The sequence below is a fragment of the Oculina patagonica genome, chromosome 1, assembly GCF_052425735.1.
Source record: "Oculina patagonica isolate OP01 chromosome 1, crgOcupat, whole genome shotgun sequence".
NCBI lineage: Eukaryota > Metazoa > Cnidaria > Anthozoa > Scleractinia > Oculinidae > Oculina > Oculina patagonica.
Window position 1 is genome coordinate 26,981,415 of NC_135758.1, and position 19,856 is coordinate 27,001,270.

General features: G+C 38.4%; 1 protein-coding gene and 1 pseudogene across 2 annotated transcripts; one reads left to right on the forward strand and one right to left on the reverse strand.

The window, feature by feature from the left end:
- Nucleotides 1–990: 990 nt before the first annotated feature.
- On the reverse strand, nucleotides 991–8,335 carry LOC144651070 (uncharacterized; annotated as a pseudogene). Its single transcript, XR_013570308.1, has 4 exons — nucleotides 8,136–8,335; nucleotides 7,373–7,444; nucleotides 6,609–6,680; nucleotides 991–2,419 (listed from the first exon to the last, which is right to left on the reverse strand). The product of XR_013570308.1 is annotated as an uncharacterized LOC144651070 (transcript).
- An 8,750-nt stretch (nucleotides 8,336–17,085) lies between these two features.
- LOC144649420 (adenosine receptor A3-like) lies at nucleotides 17,086–18,497 on the forward strand. Its single transcript, XM_078508913.1, has one exon. The coding sequence runs from the start codon at nucleotides 17,092–17,094 to the stop codon at nucleotides 17,965–17,967; it is 876 nt and encodes a 291-aa protein (XP_078365039.1). The 5' UTR covers nucleotides 17,086–17,091; the 3' UTR covers nucleotides 17,968–18,497.
- Nucleotides 18,498–19,856: the final 1,359 nt, after the last annotated feature.

The following is a 19,856-nucleotide window of genomic DNA, read 5'->3' on the forward strand; positions in this document are numbered from 1 at the left end:
GAAAAGAATCGAAACCGGTGAAAACTGTAAAAAAAAAAATTGGTTCACTTGCGTATTCACGTAACAGTTCCTTTCTAGCTTTTTCTGGTCAAATGGTTACAACAAAACAATGCCTGCCCTGAGGCCTTTCTTGTGATCGTGAATTTTGCATCTCAAGCTTCCTTGTTTGTGTTGTGGTGAGAAGAGTAGACATGTTCTTTGCTATTCATCTGCAAATCAGATACCAGGAACTTGTGACACAAAAGTTTGTTGTTTTTGAGGTGTTCTCAGTATGGCTGTTGTCTGCATTTTCAACTCTCTTCATCCTCTTCCTTGAGTCCGATAGCAACCTTGTGCCTGCTACCCAACAGGAAAAAACCGTCCTTTTTAGAGGAAAGCTAAACCCTCCTGCCAGGCACTAAACAAATCTTTTGAGGGAGAGAGGTTGCAAAACCGAAAAATGATAACAGTTGATAAAGAAAAGCCGTTAAATTTTTAAACATACTGTTTCGTAGTCACAAAGTTTCAGCTCCTATATCCTACTAGTAATGAAAAAAATAGATATATAAGTGAAAGAAGCTGCAAAGAAACTAATGGCATGGCAGTGATGTCCGCCTAGAATGGTTCAACTCGGTAAAATACAGCGTTAAAAATTTTAAAAATATAAGATTCAGATTTCAGATTTTTATTATTTCACACTATTTACAACAATTAAACAATATTACACACTATTTACAGAAAATACATTAATTAAAATAAGGAAAATATACAAATACACACAAAACCAAAATAAAATGTGCTCATTGACCAAAGAAGCATATGCATAAGAAGCATATGCTATGTTGGTCACTGACTGAAATACAAGAAACTGTACACATATATAGTAAAAGTAAAAACTAAAAATTATTAGCACGATTGAGCAAGTGCGTTAAGTGCAAGAAATACATAAAATGAAAATTTTTGACTACGTAACAGGATTTATTAAAAGTGTATCATAAAGCGTACAACGTTTATCGCCTTGTGCATCATGAAAATGTGTCTTATAGGGACGGTGTCACGTTAGGCGTGACTTAACGCGTGTTGCGCTTACCTACCGACGTACGCACAGTTTGTACAGCAGGCGTGACGTCATTTGTGTTACATCTTGATGGAAGGTTCCTTTTCAGGGCGTTGTTGAACTTATCATTTCTAAAAGCGTGTACCAGAGGATTTAAACAGGAATTAATGCTCAAGCAATATTGAGGAATATACGTCTCTATCGCTCTTATGGAATAAATAGAGAAATCTTTTTTATGATTAGATGTAACGAGAAAATGCCATGCGGTCACCGATAGAATTGGTATGAAAAAGAACACCAAGTTAGTGCCGACTAAGACGGCAATTCGCTTGGCTAGAGTAGACTCTCGCTGCACTCCCATTTGCTGACTGGATCGTTTGACAACCCTGTAAATGTGAGCATACAATGGTATGGTCACCAGGTAAAAAAGATATTCCGAGAGAGACCAGAGCAATGGTGTAGCGGGCCTCCATGGGAAAATGTAACGTGTCAAAAACCGCAGGAATACAAAGAAAGTTTCGCCGGTAAATGTCAAAGTAATGTGCGATAGACATCACAAGTGCTCCAACAACCCAGTTAAAGGCTATCGCCAGGGAAGCTAACCTGGGTGTCATGCGAATGTCAGGCTTCATGCTGAAAACTATACAAAGGTATCGCTTAAGAGTAAGTGCGACAGAGGTTATGGAAGTTGTGCATTGTCCAAGCACGCAGAGAGATCCAATTCTGGGACACTGAATATCAGATATACTGCCTGAGTGGTGATACAGGTCTTCATATTCATTGCTCATTATAAATGCCGCCATTATCGCAGAATACACACAAATCAGTATATCCCCCAGGGATAAGTTGCTTACAAGTACCATGGAAACGTTCTTTCGTAACGATTTAGTCAACAGTATGTTAAAAAACACGATTGAATTCAGGCAGCCTCCTATTATTCCAAGCACCAACTGCATTGTGAGTACGCGTTGGTTGGTCGGCCAGCAAGGGAAAGACATTGTGACATTAGCCTCTTTTCGCTCAATGCAATCAAATAAACTGCTGCATTTTCTGACGACGAAGCGGTGCCGTGCAAGCAACATAAGGTAGTCACTGAACGTGTAGTGTTTTTTAAAGCACGTAACGGGATGAGTCTGAGTTTGGAAATATGAATTGTTGAATATCTGGATAAGGTCCTCGCTGACATTTTTAATGCGCCAACATTCCAAGCATTCAGCAGCCCAGGACACATTCCTTATTTCGTTTAGACTTGGTAATTCTAAAAGATACGTTTCTTCTGGCCTCCATCCCATGTTCCCTTGCACATCAATGATCATCAAAGATGGGAGATGCAGTGAGGCACCATGGGCATTCCATATTTGGAGATTGTTGCCTGTTAGGTTCCTACAATAGGGTGAAATAAAAAATAACAGTTCTTAAATGATTGATCACCCTTTCTATAAATATTAAGGCAATTTGAATTTACCTTTCCAATTTTAGGTTTAATTTGTCGACGAGCTAGTATTTCACTTGAATCGCCCGCTGGCACCGAGTGACAGCTTTATTAAGAAATATTTCACTAAGTGGTTATATTTACAATAGCTAGTATGATTTGTTACCAGCTCTATAATATAAATGTTCTGACTACTGTTCTATAATACTTCCGGTTTTTTAAAGCTATGTTTGGTGCAAACAATTTGACATTTCAAAGCTTAACCCTTGACCGTGCATGCAGATTCATACCCTCTCCGTGCTGCATTGGAGTTGTTGGGAGATTTTCGTTGCAGTAATGCGCAGCGAAATTATTTTTCACTGAGTAAAAAGTCCCGAGCTGACTTTACAGGATGACATAATTTTTGTTTGCTGTGACTTCATATGACGTCACATGATTTAATTATGGCTGCCATCTTGGATCTGCCATAATGGATATCAACATTTTCATAGGAGGTCCAAAATAACGAAAAACGATGCAAAATCAAGCCAGAATGCTAATGGGATGTAAAATTAAACAAATTGTTCAATTTTTTTTAAAACTGGAAGGCAATGAAATGTGCAAAAATGCGTTTTTGGCAAAACCTTCTTGTAATTATGACGTTTCCATGGAAACGTAAAAAAATCACATATCAGCTGCTATGTACGTCAAGATGGTGAAAATTGTGGAAAATAGAGAATGTAAAAAAATAACGTTTATAAACAACTTATAAATCTGAATTCTAAGTTTGTGCTCATCCTTGTAGCTTTAGCTAGAGTTAAACTAGACTGTTCACAGTCCCCTATTTTTCCGTGAAGCCGTAGAGATCGATCGTTCAGTCCGACGGGCCGCCATCTTGGTTTACAAACGCGAGCGAAAACTGGGGAGAGTGCCAAAACCCCTTGGGTGGCGGGGCGGGATGCACGTATTTTTTCCGCCCCCCCCCCCCCCCACCCACGGGTTTTTTGCACTCTCCCCAGTTTTCGCTCTCTACGACTTCACGGAAAAATAGGGGACTGTGAACAGTCTAGATTTAAACAACTTGTCTTCAAGTCTGCTCTACTCACAGTGTCTCCAATGAATACAGACCGTTAAAAGCGTCTTTGTGAATCACCCGAATGTTGTTATACGTCAATGACCTTTTGATATAAATATGCAGAATAATTGGCCATGTTCTAAACGAGCAGGGGACTGGGTACGAACATATTTTTTCTTGGTACGAATATTCAATATTGATTGAATTGAAAATGGGGCACCTCATCTGAAAGAGCATCGCAAAATTAGTAAATTTACCAAATTTGATGGTTATTGGTTTAAACACAAAGGCATGGTACACTTTTAAAATAAGAGAGCTTAGTATGGATTGGAGGACGCCTGTCCCTCCAATCCATACTAAGTGTACCATGCCGTTGGGTTTAAGGAGGCTCACAATAGGTTAACGGTCGCCTGAAGCCTGGGTCCAAACTTCGCGAATCACGCGCGTCACTCGCGGGATTTTTTAGCCATGAAAAAGAAAAACAAACATGGCGGCGCGTAAATTTTTTGTCGAAGTCTATTTTTGTCCAGTTTTCAGAGAAAATCGCGTTTTCACGACATTTTTAGCCGCGAAGAGTCTTTATTGTTACTATAAGCTGAAGAAAAAAATGTTTGCCGATCAGCATACATGTTGCCGAGGAGAAAATTTTATGTATGCGCTGCGATCGATCGTGTAGAACCCGGAGTGGACTTCCAACCAAACCTACGAAATTCCCGAATCTAAAGCATGCAATACACGTTTACTTCTCTATCTTTCCTTAAGCAGCTTTGTCTGTGGCTTTTGTTTACTTCATTTATTGACGGCACTTCGATTTACAGGCCAACTTAATGACTGATAAATATGAAAGCGAGCAAGCGACTTTTCTAAGCAAATCGAGGGCATTGACCAGCGGACAACGTTTACGCATGCGAAAGACGGGATCTTGTAAAGGCCAGATTTTAAAACGCGCGTGGATCACGCGTGGTTTTTCTTGAAACGCGAAGTAATTTAACTGAAAAACAAGTCCGGTGACCCCACTTTTTTATTTCAAAATTAGGTAGTGTGGCCTGAGAGAAAACTACAGGTGAAATTTAAAAAAATTCTCTGGACCGGATTTTTAGCCAGTCAAAAATTAAGGTTTTGAGTAATTACATAAAATCTGCTCCAGAGAATTTTTTTAAACTCTTTATAATTGCTCCCCTTTTTATGTAGAATTGGATAAGATTCAGAAAAATAGGGGTCACCGAGTTAATTTTTGCGCTATTACCGTTAGAAGCTCCATGATGGCTCCTATTTACACCCTTATCCTGTTGCTATGGTAACAGGTGGTGACGTCATATGAATATATTTCGGTTCACTGACGATCGAGCTAGTAGCTATTCCCAAGAAATTGTAAAAATAAATGTTATTTTGTTTTATTGAATCCCTTAAATGTAAAAGTGCTGGAAAACCTTAAAACTATTGCGAGCCCCCTTAAACCAATAACCGTCAAATTTGGTGAATCTACTAATTTTTGGATGCTCTTTCAGTTGACATGCCCCATTTTTCAATTCAATCGATATTGGATGTTTTTACCGCAGAGAAAATATGTTTGTTCCCAGTTCCCTGCTCGTTTATTACATGGCTAATTTAACGATTACGACATACAAACTGAGTTGTTCTAATATTCAAAGGTATTCCCTTAGTGATTTTGTGATTGAATTTCGTCCGAGTAATACAGTAGAAATTGAAGTAAATGAAGAAGTGTTCTCAAGTTGAAATCTCGGAAAAAGATTTTCCGAGTACCCCCAACGGGAGTCGAACCCATGACCTTCCAAGATTACCGGTTGGACGCTCTAACCACTGAGCTATGGGAGACTCGTGGTGAGCGAGGTCATATTCTAGGTTCTTGTGAGTGACACATGTCCTGCTAACTGCAAGGCTCAATATGTCGAAATGAATGTGGATAAATGTAAAGTGAAATGGCAACTTGGATAAAGTGAAGTAAATGAAGAAGTGTTCTCAAGTTGAAATCTCGGAAAAAGATTTTCCGAGTACCCCCAACGGGAGTCGAACCCATGACCTTCCAAGATTACCGGTTGGACGCTCTAACCACTGAGCTATGGGAGACTCGTGGTGAGCGAGGTCATATTCTAGGTTCTTGTGAGTGACACATGTCCTGCTAACTGCAAGGCTCAATATGTCGAAATGAATGTGGATAAATGTAAAGTGAAATGGCAACTTGGATAAAGTGAAGTAAATGAAGAAGTGTTCTCAAGTTGAAATCTCGGAAAAGTTGAAATCTCAAGTTGAAATCTCATTTACTTCACTTTATCCAAGTTGTCATTTCACTTTACATTTATCCACATTCATTTCGACATATTGAGCCTTGCAGTTAGCAGGACATGTGTCACTCACAAGAACCTAGAATATGACCTCGCTCACCACGAGTCTCCCATAGCTCAGTGGTTAGAGCGTCCAACCGGTAATCTTGGAAGGTCATGGGTTCGACTCCCGTTGGGGGTACTCGGAAAATCTTTTTCCGAGATTTCAACTTGAGAACACTTCTTCATTTACTTCACTTTATCCAAGTTGCCATTTCACTTTACACAGTAGAAATTGTTAAATCAGACCCCATTTTTATAAGGACCTATTTAGCCTAGAATTGGGAGAAAGGTTCTTATTTTCTTAAAATGATTAAAAATGTTTTCTTTTGGGAAAATATGTTTGGACAAGACATTACTGTACATGTATAAAATATTTTGTACTGAATGATAAGTGCTTCACTTTTACATAAACACTTATTTGGTATGAATTTTTATATAAGAAATAGCTTCAATGTCTTAAAACATTTTATGGCAACGATGTAATTTTTTCTTGAGGAACTAAGAACCTACTGGAACCCAAATAGCCTAAATTTGCCTTAACAGCCTTTCGTGTAAAAACCTGTTTAGGTTACCCTTGAAAATTAAGTTCTTAATTGCGGGTTTTTACTGTATTTGGAGTTTGGTAATTTTAGACGAGAATCTCTCTCTTCTTTGAAACGGATAATATCTGTAATACAGGATCACAAGGAAACACTTTTTGAAAAATCATACACAACAATAATTCAAATTTAGAAAACTTACAGATTCACCAGTTTCTTTAGGCATGCAAAGCTATTTGGCAGTAATTCTTCCAACAGGTTTTGAGACATTTCTCTGATTAAGACAAAGAAAAAACAATCATTACCTACTACCTATTTTTTTTTTTTTAGTTTTCAACTTTGAACGAGTAGGAAAGAAAAGAAGTAACATGAATGAATGAATGTTAGGTTCCCATAATGTCGTTCATTAAATACAGTGTAATACAAATCAGTAACTTTCATTAACTTTGGGAGTAAGACTAAGGAAACTTATACGATCGCGAGCTTTACAAAGTAGTCTTCCAGAAGGTAATTTAAGGCTATTCATCAGCGAAATAGGTAATAAACGAAAAAAATTACAAAATCAGTTCTTATACGTATATTAACAAATATTTCATACTGCATTTGAATACTCATTTCCTGTAGGATAATAAGAAAATGTTTAAATTTTCTTTTGAATATATTATTAGATGCCGGACGTTTTCTTTTAAGGGTATTCCATTCCAGGCATCAATAACCTTGTTTCTAGTAGAGTATTTTCCATAATTTGTTCTGCTTTTTCAACACCCTTAATAATATAAAAATATAGATGAGACGCACAACCCCAGGATCAAATAAATATATTAAAACGTCTTGAGGAGAGGGAAAAGGAAGGATTGCAGAAGTGTGTGTTATAAATTCCACCATTTTGATTCCTTATTGGGCATGTTTTAGGCCCAATTAAAAAGCATGTAACTCAACTTGAACAGGCGTAACAAATTTACTTACAAGTTGAGGAGTCCTGATAAATTTTCAAATGTGTTCTGTTTCACCACCCTTATTTTATTGTTTGAGAGATCTCTAAAAAGAGGAAAACAAAGAAATTAACTATGGAAATTAAATTCAGCAGTCCTAAATCTTCTCGTGTTTCTTGAGAGTTTTAAAAAATTTGCGCATAATGAAAGCTTAGACATGGTGTATGTTGCTTTTAAGGTCATTGCCCTGTATTGCATTGCGCATCCTTACTGCGCAGAATTTTACGCGTAATAAGCGCGCGCGAGCGCCCGCACATAAACAAAATGGCGGCTCTTTCCTATGTGGCTAAGTCCGCGAGAGAAGTAAATTGTCGCTTTCTCGTAAACGAGTCTGGTGACCTATCAATTTTTTCTCATATTTTGGGTGTAACGATCAAGTTCTTTCTGTAAAATGAAAACAGATCAATTCTTGTGTTTAAAAAATAAATTATCGCTAAAAACGTGTACTTTGCTAGTACTCGCAGAGGAATTTTAAAGGAATTATATGGAATATACAAGGTCTTCCTGCTCCTAAACGAATCTGGTGACCCCCCTTTTTTATTTCAAAATTTAAGTTCCCTTAAAGTAATTAACCAATATATAGGCAAAGTTTGGTTAAAAAATTGTGTTCAGTTCTATTTCAGGGCAATGACCTTAACACTGAGTTGTTGTTTGACAAGTTAAATAGAAAAAAAATAATATGACTTCGCTAAGATTGTTATAACGAGTACTTGACTAAACTTTGCTTTGTGGCTTACATTGCGTTTACATTCAAAGGAGTGATAAAAGACTGTGAAATATTTTCCAAGTCACTCATTCTGCAAACTGCTGTGATGTTCTCTTTATCAAGAGAACAGATACATCTGGTATCTGTGCAATCTCCGCTGTCTCCTTTCGTGTTCACCGAGTAAATGGCGAAGGCAAATGCGACGACACTTGACAAGACGAAATGACTCATCTTAGTGTATCTGTTTGACAAACTGAAAAGAAATGAAAAAAAATTGCATGATAACATCACTTGCCCAGTAGAATGTATTTCCATAAATGACAAAGTAGGTAAAAGGTGAGTTTTTTTCTAGCCGACAGGCTCAACACTAAATGACAGAGTTTAACTCCGTTTTTTAAGGGAAATATAATTTCTACTTTCTCTGGATAAAATGCTAATTAATGTATCAGCTACAGTCTTTCTAGTTGCTCTAGATAAGGACTAAAAGAAGAAGGCATTGACTCGAGCTCATATGATCCCTCCCTCTCTTGCTGGTGCAATAAGAAAACAAGTATTACAAATAAGACCTTTCCCTTGCCAGATAAAACGCAACCGTTGTAGGTAATCTGAAGGAAAACGTGCAGGGCTGGACACTGATTCTTTATTGTTTCCTTTCTGCCACGAGATCCGAGCTTGTCAGATGGCAACGAAAGTTTAGGTAATGCGGCTAGGAACTGTGTACAGATACAGACCAGTTCAAAATTTACGTACAATTAAACAGCGGCACATATAAGTAAGGCAATTTTAATTAAAAATGCGCCTCATGCACGATGAAAGCAAATAATTCAGCCACAATAGTTTGCTTACAGAATAAACCTAAACATTTTGAATGATTTCAGCGCCGGGTTATATGCGCTCAGGATGGATACAATATATTTCATTTCAGTGCAAAATTTGCAGTTTCCCTCCCCTTGTTTAGGACAAACAGTTAGCCTGTATGCTTCCCTTCTACAAATACAGCAATAAAGCAGATACTCGGTTAAAAAACCTCTGCAATATAATCATTGCTTTGATTTTTATTAAATAATAAAAAAAAATTGTTCGCCAGTCGGATAACCTAACCGGAGTCAGGGGGGTAGTTGCTCCCGCTAGGAAAACTAAATTTCTAACATAGTGTTTGATTTTTCTGGGCTATTTCTTCAAGCTATATTGGAGTGTGCCCCCGCAGCGGAGTTTAGTGGAGTTTGCCACCACAGACAAAAATTCCTAGGAACGGCCTGCTTATAAAACTATCTACATCGTTGCCTGAAGCATGACATGTACAGGCTAAGTGTGTCTCATGTTAACGTTGATCTTGTGATCATCCACGGCTGTCCAGTAGTCAAGGTCAGCCCACACGTATCATGTCTAAGCTCTCCAGCTTCGGCATAGCTCCAAAGGTAGTCTTTGTTTTGATACTTTTGCTAACCTTGGCGGTTGAGACCTCCGCAAAAGTTTAGTAAGTTTTGATTGATTTTTGTTTAAGAATGATCTTTCTCATCATGCTCACTGGTTTTATTGCCATCTATTTGTCTTAGCCCTGATGGTAAGCTTAAGTGCAGCATGGAGGTCTTCTGAGTTCCTACAATTTTTTCTACAATTTAGGTGTTTAGCTTAAAAGTCTGAAGTTTCGGGTGTAACAAAAGCTAAGGCTGATCGTACAAGAATTTAAATCCTTTGAAAATAAGAGAAAGACTCTTGATACATTCCCTGAAGCTAACGACGGTAATCTCTCATCGTATGTACAACGTTACATTCAAATTGAGGAAAGCCTCTAAATAATAGTTTTCTCAGGTAGAAAAAAAAAAAAAATAAACAGGAAATAATAAAACAAGTAAGCATGGATTTAGTAAGGGAAGATTGAGATAGATTACAATTGATGTAATACTTGAAAAATTTAGGATAAATTTTTTAAAATGCGTCATATCTGACAATACTGAAGTACTGATTACCACAAATTTTTACGCAGATCAACTTTTTGTTTGGAAGGATAAGTGAATATACTACATGCTGGTTCTTATTTGACTTTAAATTCACTCAAGGAGTTGCAGGATGTCTACTGTGAGTGTCACAGTACTTAAGTCACACAAACGCGCGTGGGCTTCAATAGAAATGCGATAAAGATTTGAAAATTTAAAAAAGAAGAAGAAAATAATCATACGAAGGGGTTATTTCTCGCTTAGACAAGGACCTACGCGGCGCAAGAACCAGTTTCAATATCTCAGGTGTATAATTTAAATTTTTCTGCTAGTAAAAACTGGTATTTGAAAATACATAGTTCCGCAAAGAGTATTCAACGAGTATTACCTTGTTGAAAGAGTTTTTTTTAGAAGGAAGTCGATTTTTAGCTTGAACGTTGTAAATGGGCGCCTTAATCTGATGCTAAAAATAACTTCAACATTAAAAGAATACGAATAATTCTGACACTCAGTGCGGTAAAGCCGAACAATTATCATTGGGTCATGAGCATTGATTAAAAAAGGATAGTCTCTCGACTTTAATTAATATTATGGATAAGTAGTGACATGCCAGCAAATAATAATTTGTGTTTATTGTTAAACATTTTTTCTCGTAATCGAGCCTTTGTATTTGACTTTAAAACAAGATAAATCATGTTTTATTCTACCACTGATAAATTAATTACGTGGACAAACCAGCAAAAATTAATCATTTCAAAAAAACAGATGCAAGAGCGATTTAGTAGATTGGGCGCCAAAAACAGGAACGAAAATTACTCAAGCTGAATCTTGTATTCTATAACAATCTATTTTATAACAATCGTCTTATGATATAGAAAACATATTGAGTTGAAATCATGAGCAAAACATCTTGTGAAGTGCTACTGGAATCCTTTCCTGCAATTTCCGACTATGAAGACCTCTATTCAAACAATATATCGTCAGTTGCACATTTAATAGTTTTCTATGCTATACAGCCATCGTTTTGAACATTGTAGCTATTCACGCGATAACAAAAACCTCCTCGTTGCCGAATTCTTTAAAAACATTGCTATTGAGTCTTGCTGTTTCTGATGTCGGTGTTGTTTTACTCGTCCAACCATTTTACATCTCACTTCTAGTCAAGTGGTTACAGCAAAGTAATCCCGACTGTGTCACTTACAAGGCTATATCAACAATTGGGGGCATCTTTTCCACCGCTTCGTTCTTCGGTGTTATGGTCATAAATATGGACAGGTTTTTGGCAATTCATTTTCATCTCAGATATCAGGAACTTGTGACTCACAAGCGTGTTGTTGCTGTGGTGATTACAGTATGGGTGTTAAGTGCAGTTCTATCAGTGCCGTGGTCTTCAACCAATATACACCATGCAGTTATAGCCAGTGTTGGCGTTGTGTGTCTCCTTCTTACAGTAGCGGCTTACAGTCGAATTTATGCAGTTTTGCGGCGCCACCAGAACCAAATTCAAGCTCTGCAAGTAGCACAGGATGGCAATGAAACGGCAAATTTCGCGAGCACCCGAAAATCTGCTGTCTGTACATTTTATACATATGTTGTGTTTTTGGTTTGCTACGCGCCTTGGTTTAGCTTTTTGGTTGCCTTAAAAGTCAACGGCCCGAGTTTCGCGTTGAAGGAATCTTTACTTTATTCAGTAGCTGTGGTGTATCTTAATTCATCACTGAACCCTGTTATTTATTGTTGGAAGATGAGGCATATTCGACGCACAGTCATGAACATACTGAGGAACATGGCTAGGTACAGAAATTAATGCTCGCTCCATGGTTTCCGTGCTGTGGCATACATACTTATCACTTGTGAGGAGACTTACTTAAGGCAAAAAAGGTGCTTAATAGCTAGAAAATGCTTCGTTGACGTACTTGTATCTGCACGAAGACCTCTATTCCACTTATATCGCCAACTGCACTTTTAATAGTTTTCTAAGCTATACACAGCCATCGTTTTGAGCATTGTAGCTATTAAAGCGATAAGAAAAACTTGTCAAAGCCTTTAAAAACATTACTAGTAAGTCTTGCCGTTTCTAATGTTGGTGTTGGTTTACTCGTTCAACCATTTTACATCTCACTTATGGACAAGTGGTTACAGCAAAGAAATCGAGGCTGTGTCTTGATCACTTACAAGGCTTTTACAACAATCGGGGCATCCTTCTTCGGCTTCGTTTTTTGGTTACGGCCATTAGTATGGACAGGTTCTTGGCTATTCATTTTCATACTTAAAATGTTTACATTAACCAAGACCTTGAGTGCTTGTCAGAGTAACTAGAGGCCAATAACCTTGTTCTGAATATTTCAAAAACTAAGTGCTTTTTATTTACACCTCGAAGGCACAAAGAGTGCGATACCAGCGTAAGCCTGAATCTTGTCGGCAATGGTCAGTATCTTGCGTTACTTCCTTTAATAAATTTACACTGGTCAGCTCTCTCAAGCAGGCGCTCCTACCATAAGGCCAAAACTATTCATAAAAAATCATAATTATATTACCAGACAGAGTATTAGGCTATCACTTCCAAATTCAAATAAAACTACGGGAAAAAACACCTTTCTTTTAAGTGGAGCGAAGATTTTTCCTTTTATCATAGTATACTAGTAACGTTTTTAGCCTTCTTTGTAAATATTATTGTAAATTAGCTCAGTATTTTTTTCTTTTTAAAATGTCCATGTAAATTTCCTGTTATTGTAATTAAGCTTAGCAGTGTTTTTATCTTTTTAGATTTTTTTATGTAATTTTTATAGATGCAGGGCCCCTCTAGATACCAGCCGATGAGTTGAATGGGCTACCCTGCTTTAATATAAAGTTTTACTTACTTACTTTCATCTCAGATACAAGGAACTTGTGAGTTACAATCGTGTTGTTGCTGTGGTGCTCTCAGTATGCGCTTTAAGGGTACACTCATTAATTTTGTAGTTTTCATCTGATCCACCTTGGAATTCTTTAAAGTATCGGTGTTGCTTGTCTTTTCGAAATTTCATTTCGTTTCCGAGCGAGAGTAAAATTATTTTCAAACAAAGGAAAAGCCATGCAATTACAACAAGTAAAACAGATCTAGCACAGGTTTGTTACAAAATGGCACATCTTGCAAGCATTTTGAAAATCTGCTGCTTGTACATTCAGTGCATATCTTGTGTTTTTGATTTGCTATATGGCTTTCTTTCTTTCTCTTTCTTTCTTTTTGCCTTCAAAGTCTGCGGCTTAAGTATCAGTATGAACAGTTTTTCACTTTATTCAGGAACTCTAATGCTTTTTAATTCATCACTGAACCCTGTTATTTACTGCCGGAAGATATAGCACATTCGTCACGCTGTCATGGAGTAAACTGAGAAACACCATGTCACTGCACAAAAATCGTTGATCACAGGCCATCATATATTTATGAGCTGCGTTGTGATAAGCAACACTTGTAAATTAGACTTCTTATGATACTTTTAAGAGAGAGGGAGAGGGAAAGATGAGGTACACTGGACGCATTATTCTTGTGTTGTTGTTGTCGTTTCACTAGTTGAGCACATGTAAATGATAATTATGAATTGAGGCTATTATAATTGCTCTTATGATTCTTTAGTTTTAAGTCTGATCTGGGAAATTCACTTGATATTAAAACGTTAGAAAAATAACGAAAATTGATGCAAATTCAAGTCACAATGCTTATGGAATGCAAAAATAGTCAAATTGTACAATTCTCTTTTAAAAAACTGGAAAAAATAAATAAAAATGTTAAAAATGATCATTTTTGGCAAAACTTGCTTGTAATTATGACGTTGCCATGGCAACGTCAAATGCCATGGACACATGATTGGCATCTTAAAATTTTTGCAAGAGATGAATGAATAGCTATTGAAGGTTTCAGCATTGTAGAGTAAATTCTCCTTTCAAAATTTTGAAAAAAGCTTAGGAGGTGTGGCATCCTCCCCCCCCCCCCCCTCCGTACGTCCGCGCTACGGAAACTAGAGAACGATCCTAGCCTTGCTGACCGCACAACACTAACACCTGCTCAGATCACTGACCTTCTGACGTTCGTATTGAGATCCACATACTTTCAGTATAACGGATGAATCTACGAACAACGAGAAGGCGCAGCCATGGGAAGCCCGGTTTCCGCTGTTATTGCTAACCTCTACATGGCGAGCTTTGAGGAGCAGGCTATAGCTTCATCATCCTACAAGCCTAAGATATGGAAACGCTACGTAGACGACACGTTCACCATCTTGGATCGCGAAAACGTCGACAGCTTCTTACAACATCTTAACATCCAGCAGCCTTCCATCCGCTTCACCATGGAAACAGAGAGTGACAGCAAACTCGCTTTCCTTGACACCGCAGTTTCGAGAGAACCAGACGGCCGCCTCACCACCAGCGTATACAGGAAGCCTACGCACACTGATCAATACTTAGCGTATAATTGACACCACCCTCATTCAGTAAAACGCGGTATTGTTAAGTGTCTTTACGAGCGTGCTAAACGCCTCGTAACAAAACCATCTGTTATCTCCAAGGAGAAAAAACATCTGTCATCTGTTCTTGTATCTAATGGTTATCCTTTTTCTTTCTTGCAGAAGATCACCAAGACCAGAAAACCGAGCGCCAATTCTGAACCCGCGACCGAGTTGAAATCCACTGCGGTTTTGCCCTACGTCAAAGGTCTTTCCGAAAAACTTCGCCGCTGCCTACAACAACAAGGCGTGCGCGCTGTTTTCAAGTCGGAAACCACACTACGATCACATCTAGTATGGCCGAAAGACGCTGTTGATTCCACTAAGCAAGATGGCGTTGTTTACAGGATTCCCTGTGAATGTGGCAAAGTTTACATCGATGAGACGGGAAGACCTATGCAAGACAGGATCAAAGAGCACGACCGGGACATCCGACTCGCCCGTACCCAGACCTCCGCCGTTGCAGAACACACCAACAACACCGGACACTACCCGCTTTGGAATGAGGTAAAGTTTATTGATCGTGACCCACACTGGTACAAACGCAGGGTCAAAGAGGCAATTCGCATAAGACTTCACCCTAATAATACTAGTAATACGTGACTCGCAGGGTCTCGCGAAGCTCTGGGTTTGGGAGGGGGGGTGTTGTAAATAATGAGTGATAACCGGTTTTAACCGGTGATTTGTCATTGTTGCCTAGTAACGGGCATGCCCGCGACACCCTCGTTCCCAGGGTCTACTCCGCTTTGAAGATGGCGGCTCTTTCTGGTTCGTAAAGAGGTATAAAGCGTTGGGAAGCGCAGGCTATTTTCAAAATCATCGACAAATTATTGGATAGTCGCATTTTGGACATTTATTTGAGGGCATTAAAAAAAAGAAGAAGAACGAACGGCAGGAGGATTCGAACCCTCCGCCCGCGGGCCCCTGATGGCCATGAAAGGTTTATAGCCTGAATTATAATAGGCGTCGAGGGAGTATCATTTTCATTTCCGCCACACACCAAGCTCACAAATAAATAAATATATATATATGACTGTAAACTCCAAACGAGATTTCATCCCGCCTGAGCCCTTTGAGGAACAAAATTATACACCCCGCTACGCTCGGCCTTCGGGCTCGCTTCGCGAGGAATCAACGGGGATAATGGAATTGAAATTCCTGAAGCATGGATGCCCACGATCAAAAAAACACAACAACAGGAGAATTGTACGACAGCGGACCGCTGAGGGAACAACAGGACACAGAAACAGCGAGGATCGAAATGCACCAATCACAGCTGTTGAAAACCAACCAATCACAGCGGGGCAGCGTGCTTTATAAGTTCACGCACAACCAGTCGACCTTATCGCCTGATGAAGACTAGCAGTGTGCAGTCGAAACGTCGCGATCTCCATCACACGTGACTACGTCGTGAGACAAACGAAAAATACTTTATTATTATTGTACTCTACCACGATGAATAACCACAACATTTTCTACGATGTTAAAATAATAGCTTCCAGAACCATTCACTTCACGTTTCGAGGAAGCCAAAAAAAAATGGCAGAAAGCAACACGTAAAATATCAAAGATGTACTGCATCGACTTCGATAAACAATTTAATATATAAAATGCTTCTGCGTTCGCAGGCTAATGACTCCGGTGATTATTCATTTTTCTGCAATAGAAATTGGCTAATGCTCGTTTTGTAGAAAGAAGACTGCTAGACTCAAAATAAGAGAGGAAAAAGATAGGTCGCCATGCTTGTTAACGAGCAACAACGATTTATCTTGTTCGCGAGCCAAGCCGTTAAGAAAACGACGCCATATCAGTCTTAACTGCGTGCGCGATAATTTCGCGAGAAAAAAAAAAGCTCAGTAAAGGGGCGCCCTGGAATTCTAAGGAATCACCTCAAGGAAGATCTTCACTTTCGTAATTTTACGTGATTAATTAACATCCGTGAACATAATAGCGAAAATATAAGGAATATAATTCCGTCTGGGAAAAAAATTCTGAAAGTGGTTCAATTTTCTGCAGTCGCAAGTGGTCTCTATATTAATTTTCGTATGTATTAAACGATTTTTCTATGTTTTCAGGCAAGGAAAGGAGACAAGGTTATATACACCTGCCTCGGTTATAGAAGACAAATGACTAGTTTATATAAACAGTAGTGACGTTTGTTATACATTCAGCAGACACGCAAATGACTAGTTTATATAAACAATAATGACATAGTTAGACATTTAGCAGACACAATGTGTGAGTCATCTTTGTATATTTTCTTTATTTAACCAAATATTTATAAAGGAATTTGTCTTGGTATATTTAATTGCTCGCATTTACTGATAATAGCGCGATACTAAGTAACGATTAAGGAATAACGAGGAGAACATATGAATTTATTAAACCAAATATTTATAAGGAGGAGTTCCAATTTGATCCAATTCAGCGGAAGTAGTCAAAATAAATCCTGTATTAAGTAAATGAAAATAGACATAATACATACAAGTCACGCATGAAACTCTCAACCCAGAAAAAAATGTTTAGTTTCCCAGCCAATCCAAATGCCCAACAACCAGACAAAATTATGCCATTGTTGTACACATTTTGGTCGCTTGATATTATGGATGAATCATCTAAGTGTGAAAAATTAATGCAGTATTTTCCTTCAATCTCCGAGTACAAAGACTTTTTTCCTACCATCATCACTAATTGTGCGCTCAATATTTTTTTCTGCTATACAGCCGTTGCTTTGAACATTGCAGCCATCCATGTAATAAGGAAAACATCGTCGCTGCCGAAGAACTTAAAAACATTGCTCGTGAGTCTTGCTGTCTCTGATGTTGGCGTTGGTTTACTTGCCCATCCGCTATACAGTTCTTTTCTGGTGAAATGGTTACAGCAAAACAATCCCGAGTGCGTGATCTTCAAGGCTTTTCTCGTGATCATGAATTTTGTTTCTGCGGCTTCTTTCTTTGGTGTTATGGCCATTAGCCTAGACAGATTCTTGGCTATTCATCTTCATCTCAGATATAAAGAACTTGTGACTCACAAGCGTGTTGTTGCTGTGGTGATCTCAGTATGGGTATTATCTGCATTAGCATCTCCACTTATCCTCTTCCTTGAGTCCGATACTCACCACTTATTTTTAACTATTGTCGCAGTTTCTGGCCTCCTTATTACAGCAATGGTGTATATCAAAATGTCTTTTGTTTCGCGACGTCATAGAATCGATATTCAAGCCTTTCAAGTACACCAAGTAGCACAAGATGGTAAGGAAGTCGTGAATTTCGCGCGCCTTAGAAAATCTGCTCTCGGAACATTTTACATATATCTCGCGTTTTTATTTTGTTATTTGCCATGCTCTATCTGTTTGACTGCTTTCGTTATATACGGCCCGATTATTACCTTAAAGAAATTTTTTCTCTATTCATGGACCCTGATATTTCTCAACTCGTCTTGATCCGGTTATTTACTGCTGGAAGATGAGGCACATTCGAGGCACAATGATGAATACGTTGAGAAATATAGCTAGGCACAGAAATGAAATATCCCACTAATGGCAAGTTTGCTTTACGTCTGAAACGTCGGCTCCGGTTTGTAAGAGTTGCATGTGAATTCAGACATTTAACAAAAAAAGTTAATAGTTTTCGTTTATTTAATTTTGGAAATGTCATATTTTAACTCAGTAACGTAAATTGAATTAAAGTTCAATCAAATTCATAAAGAAACTGTTTGACTTGATTGAGCGGCCCGTTCGAGTGATGGTAGAGTTTATTTGGGCAGGATAATTAACCTTCACAGTTCCTCTCTTCACCCAGAGGTATAAATGGGCACCGATCGAGGACTAACATCCAATACATGAGAGAAGCAATACTCCCAGTCGTTTCTTACTTTACACAGCAACCCTTCACGAGTTTCAAAAGCACTAAAACTGAACTATCCTGACTTGTCAAAAGACTTTTACCCAACGCGAAATATGTTGCCTTGCGTGTTGTCGAAAGACATTTACCCAAAGCTGGCGAAAAATATTTATATTGCCTTATGTCTCAAAGCATCGACAAAAGACATCCTCAGTAGAAACTGATCGCTGATTTTCGATCTTGTCATCAACACTGTCTGTCTTAGATGATGTTTTAACTCTTCGTCATTAAAAATTTAACATTGTTAGCGTGCGCATATGCATGCTTTGTCCACGGTCAGCGATAGCCAAATTATAATTAATTATGTGACACAAAACGACATATTTTTTTCCAGAATTTTCGCGGTAGGGAGGACTGGTATCTTATCTAAGATAAATTACGGTATTTTTGTTGCTAGAGGCACCTAACCTTTAATTTGTATCATTCATCGTAGTTGAATAGCTCGTGTTTATTCCTCCATACCGAATTCGTTATCTACTGCTTTCGTCGCTCGTGTCATGTCCGGCTAATTTTCAGAAACAAATGTAAAGACGCTCTTAAAAGACACATTTAAGGATGTTCGCGCGAAAATCTTCCAACATTGCAATTTTTCTTAAACCTTCACCTCTACTAGACAAGTTACTTATGTCAGAGATACGACATCTCAATGAAGGCGCTTATTTGGATCAATTTGACTTCGTAACTCGATATGACCTCTGGGGCTTCTGGCAACAAAATATTTAAATTAATTGAACCAGGCCAACTTTCTTTCTCCGAATTTGTTTGAGTGGGTCTATTGAACGAATATTTTCACTTTTAAAGTTCCTCAGAGTAATCCTTGTCTTTAACAATTGGATTTCCAAACGTTCAAAACAGTCTGAAATGCTGCAAAATGTGACTGAATCAATCGCGCGGGGGTGAGACAATAAAAAATAATAATAATAATAAACTTTTAACATTCAAATTTGGCTCATTTTTTGTCAATCGGTAGAGATTTATCCCAAAAGGTTATATATTCCGAAAAAAATGGGGGTCTCTGACCGTTTACGGAAGCGGAAGCGAAGTTAACGGAACGGCTTCCCACCCTATATGCGTTTAGAAAGTTTTCTCAGCGCGCGCGCTTATGCATGACGTCGCGCGACGTTGCGAAATGAATTACGTGCACAGTAAGGATGCGCATAAACAATAAGCGCGAACGTCCTTAAATTGTTTTGCGATGGACTCTCCTCTGCAGACTGCAGATTTTTCATTGCTCGAGAAATTTGCCATTTCATTGCCACCCTGTGCTACTTGCAGTACTTGCAGGGCTTGAATTTGGTTCCGGTGGCGCCGCAAAACTGCATAAATTCGACTGTAAGCCGCTGCTGTAAGAAGGAGACAAGCAACGCCAACACTGGATTGAACTGCCGCGTGAATATCGTGAGAAAACCACGGCATTGAAAGAGCTGCA

Excerpts from the sequence above, each read along its gene's own strand:
- LOC144649420 (XM_078508913.1), top strand. The coding sequence starts at position 17,092 with ATGCCATTGTTGTACACATTTTGGTCGCTTGATATTATGGATGAATCA.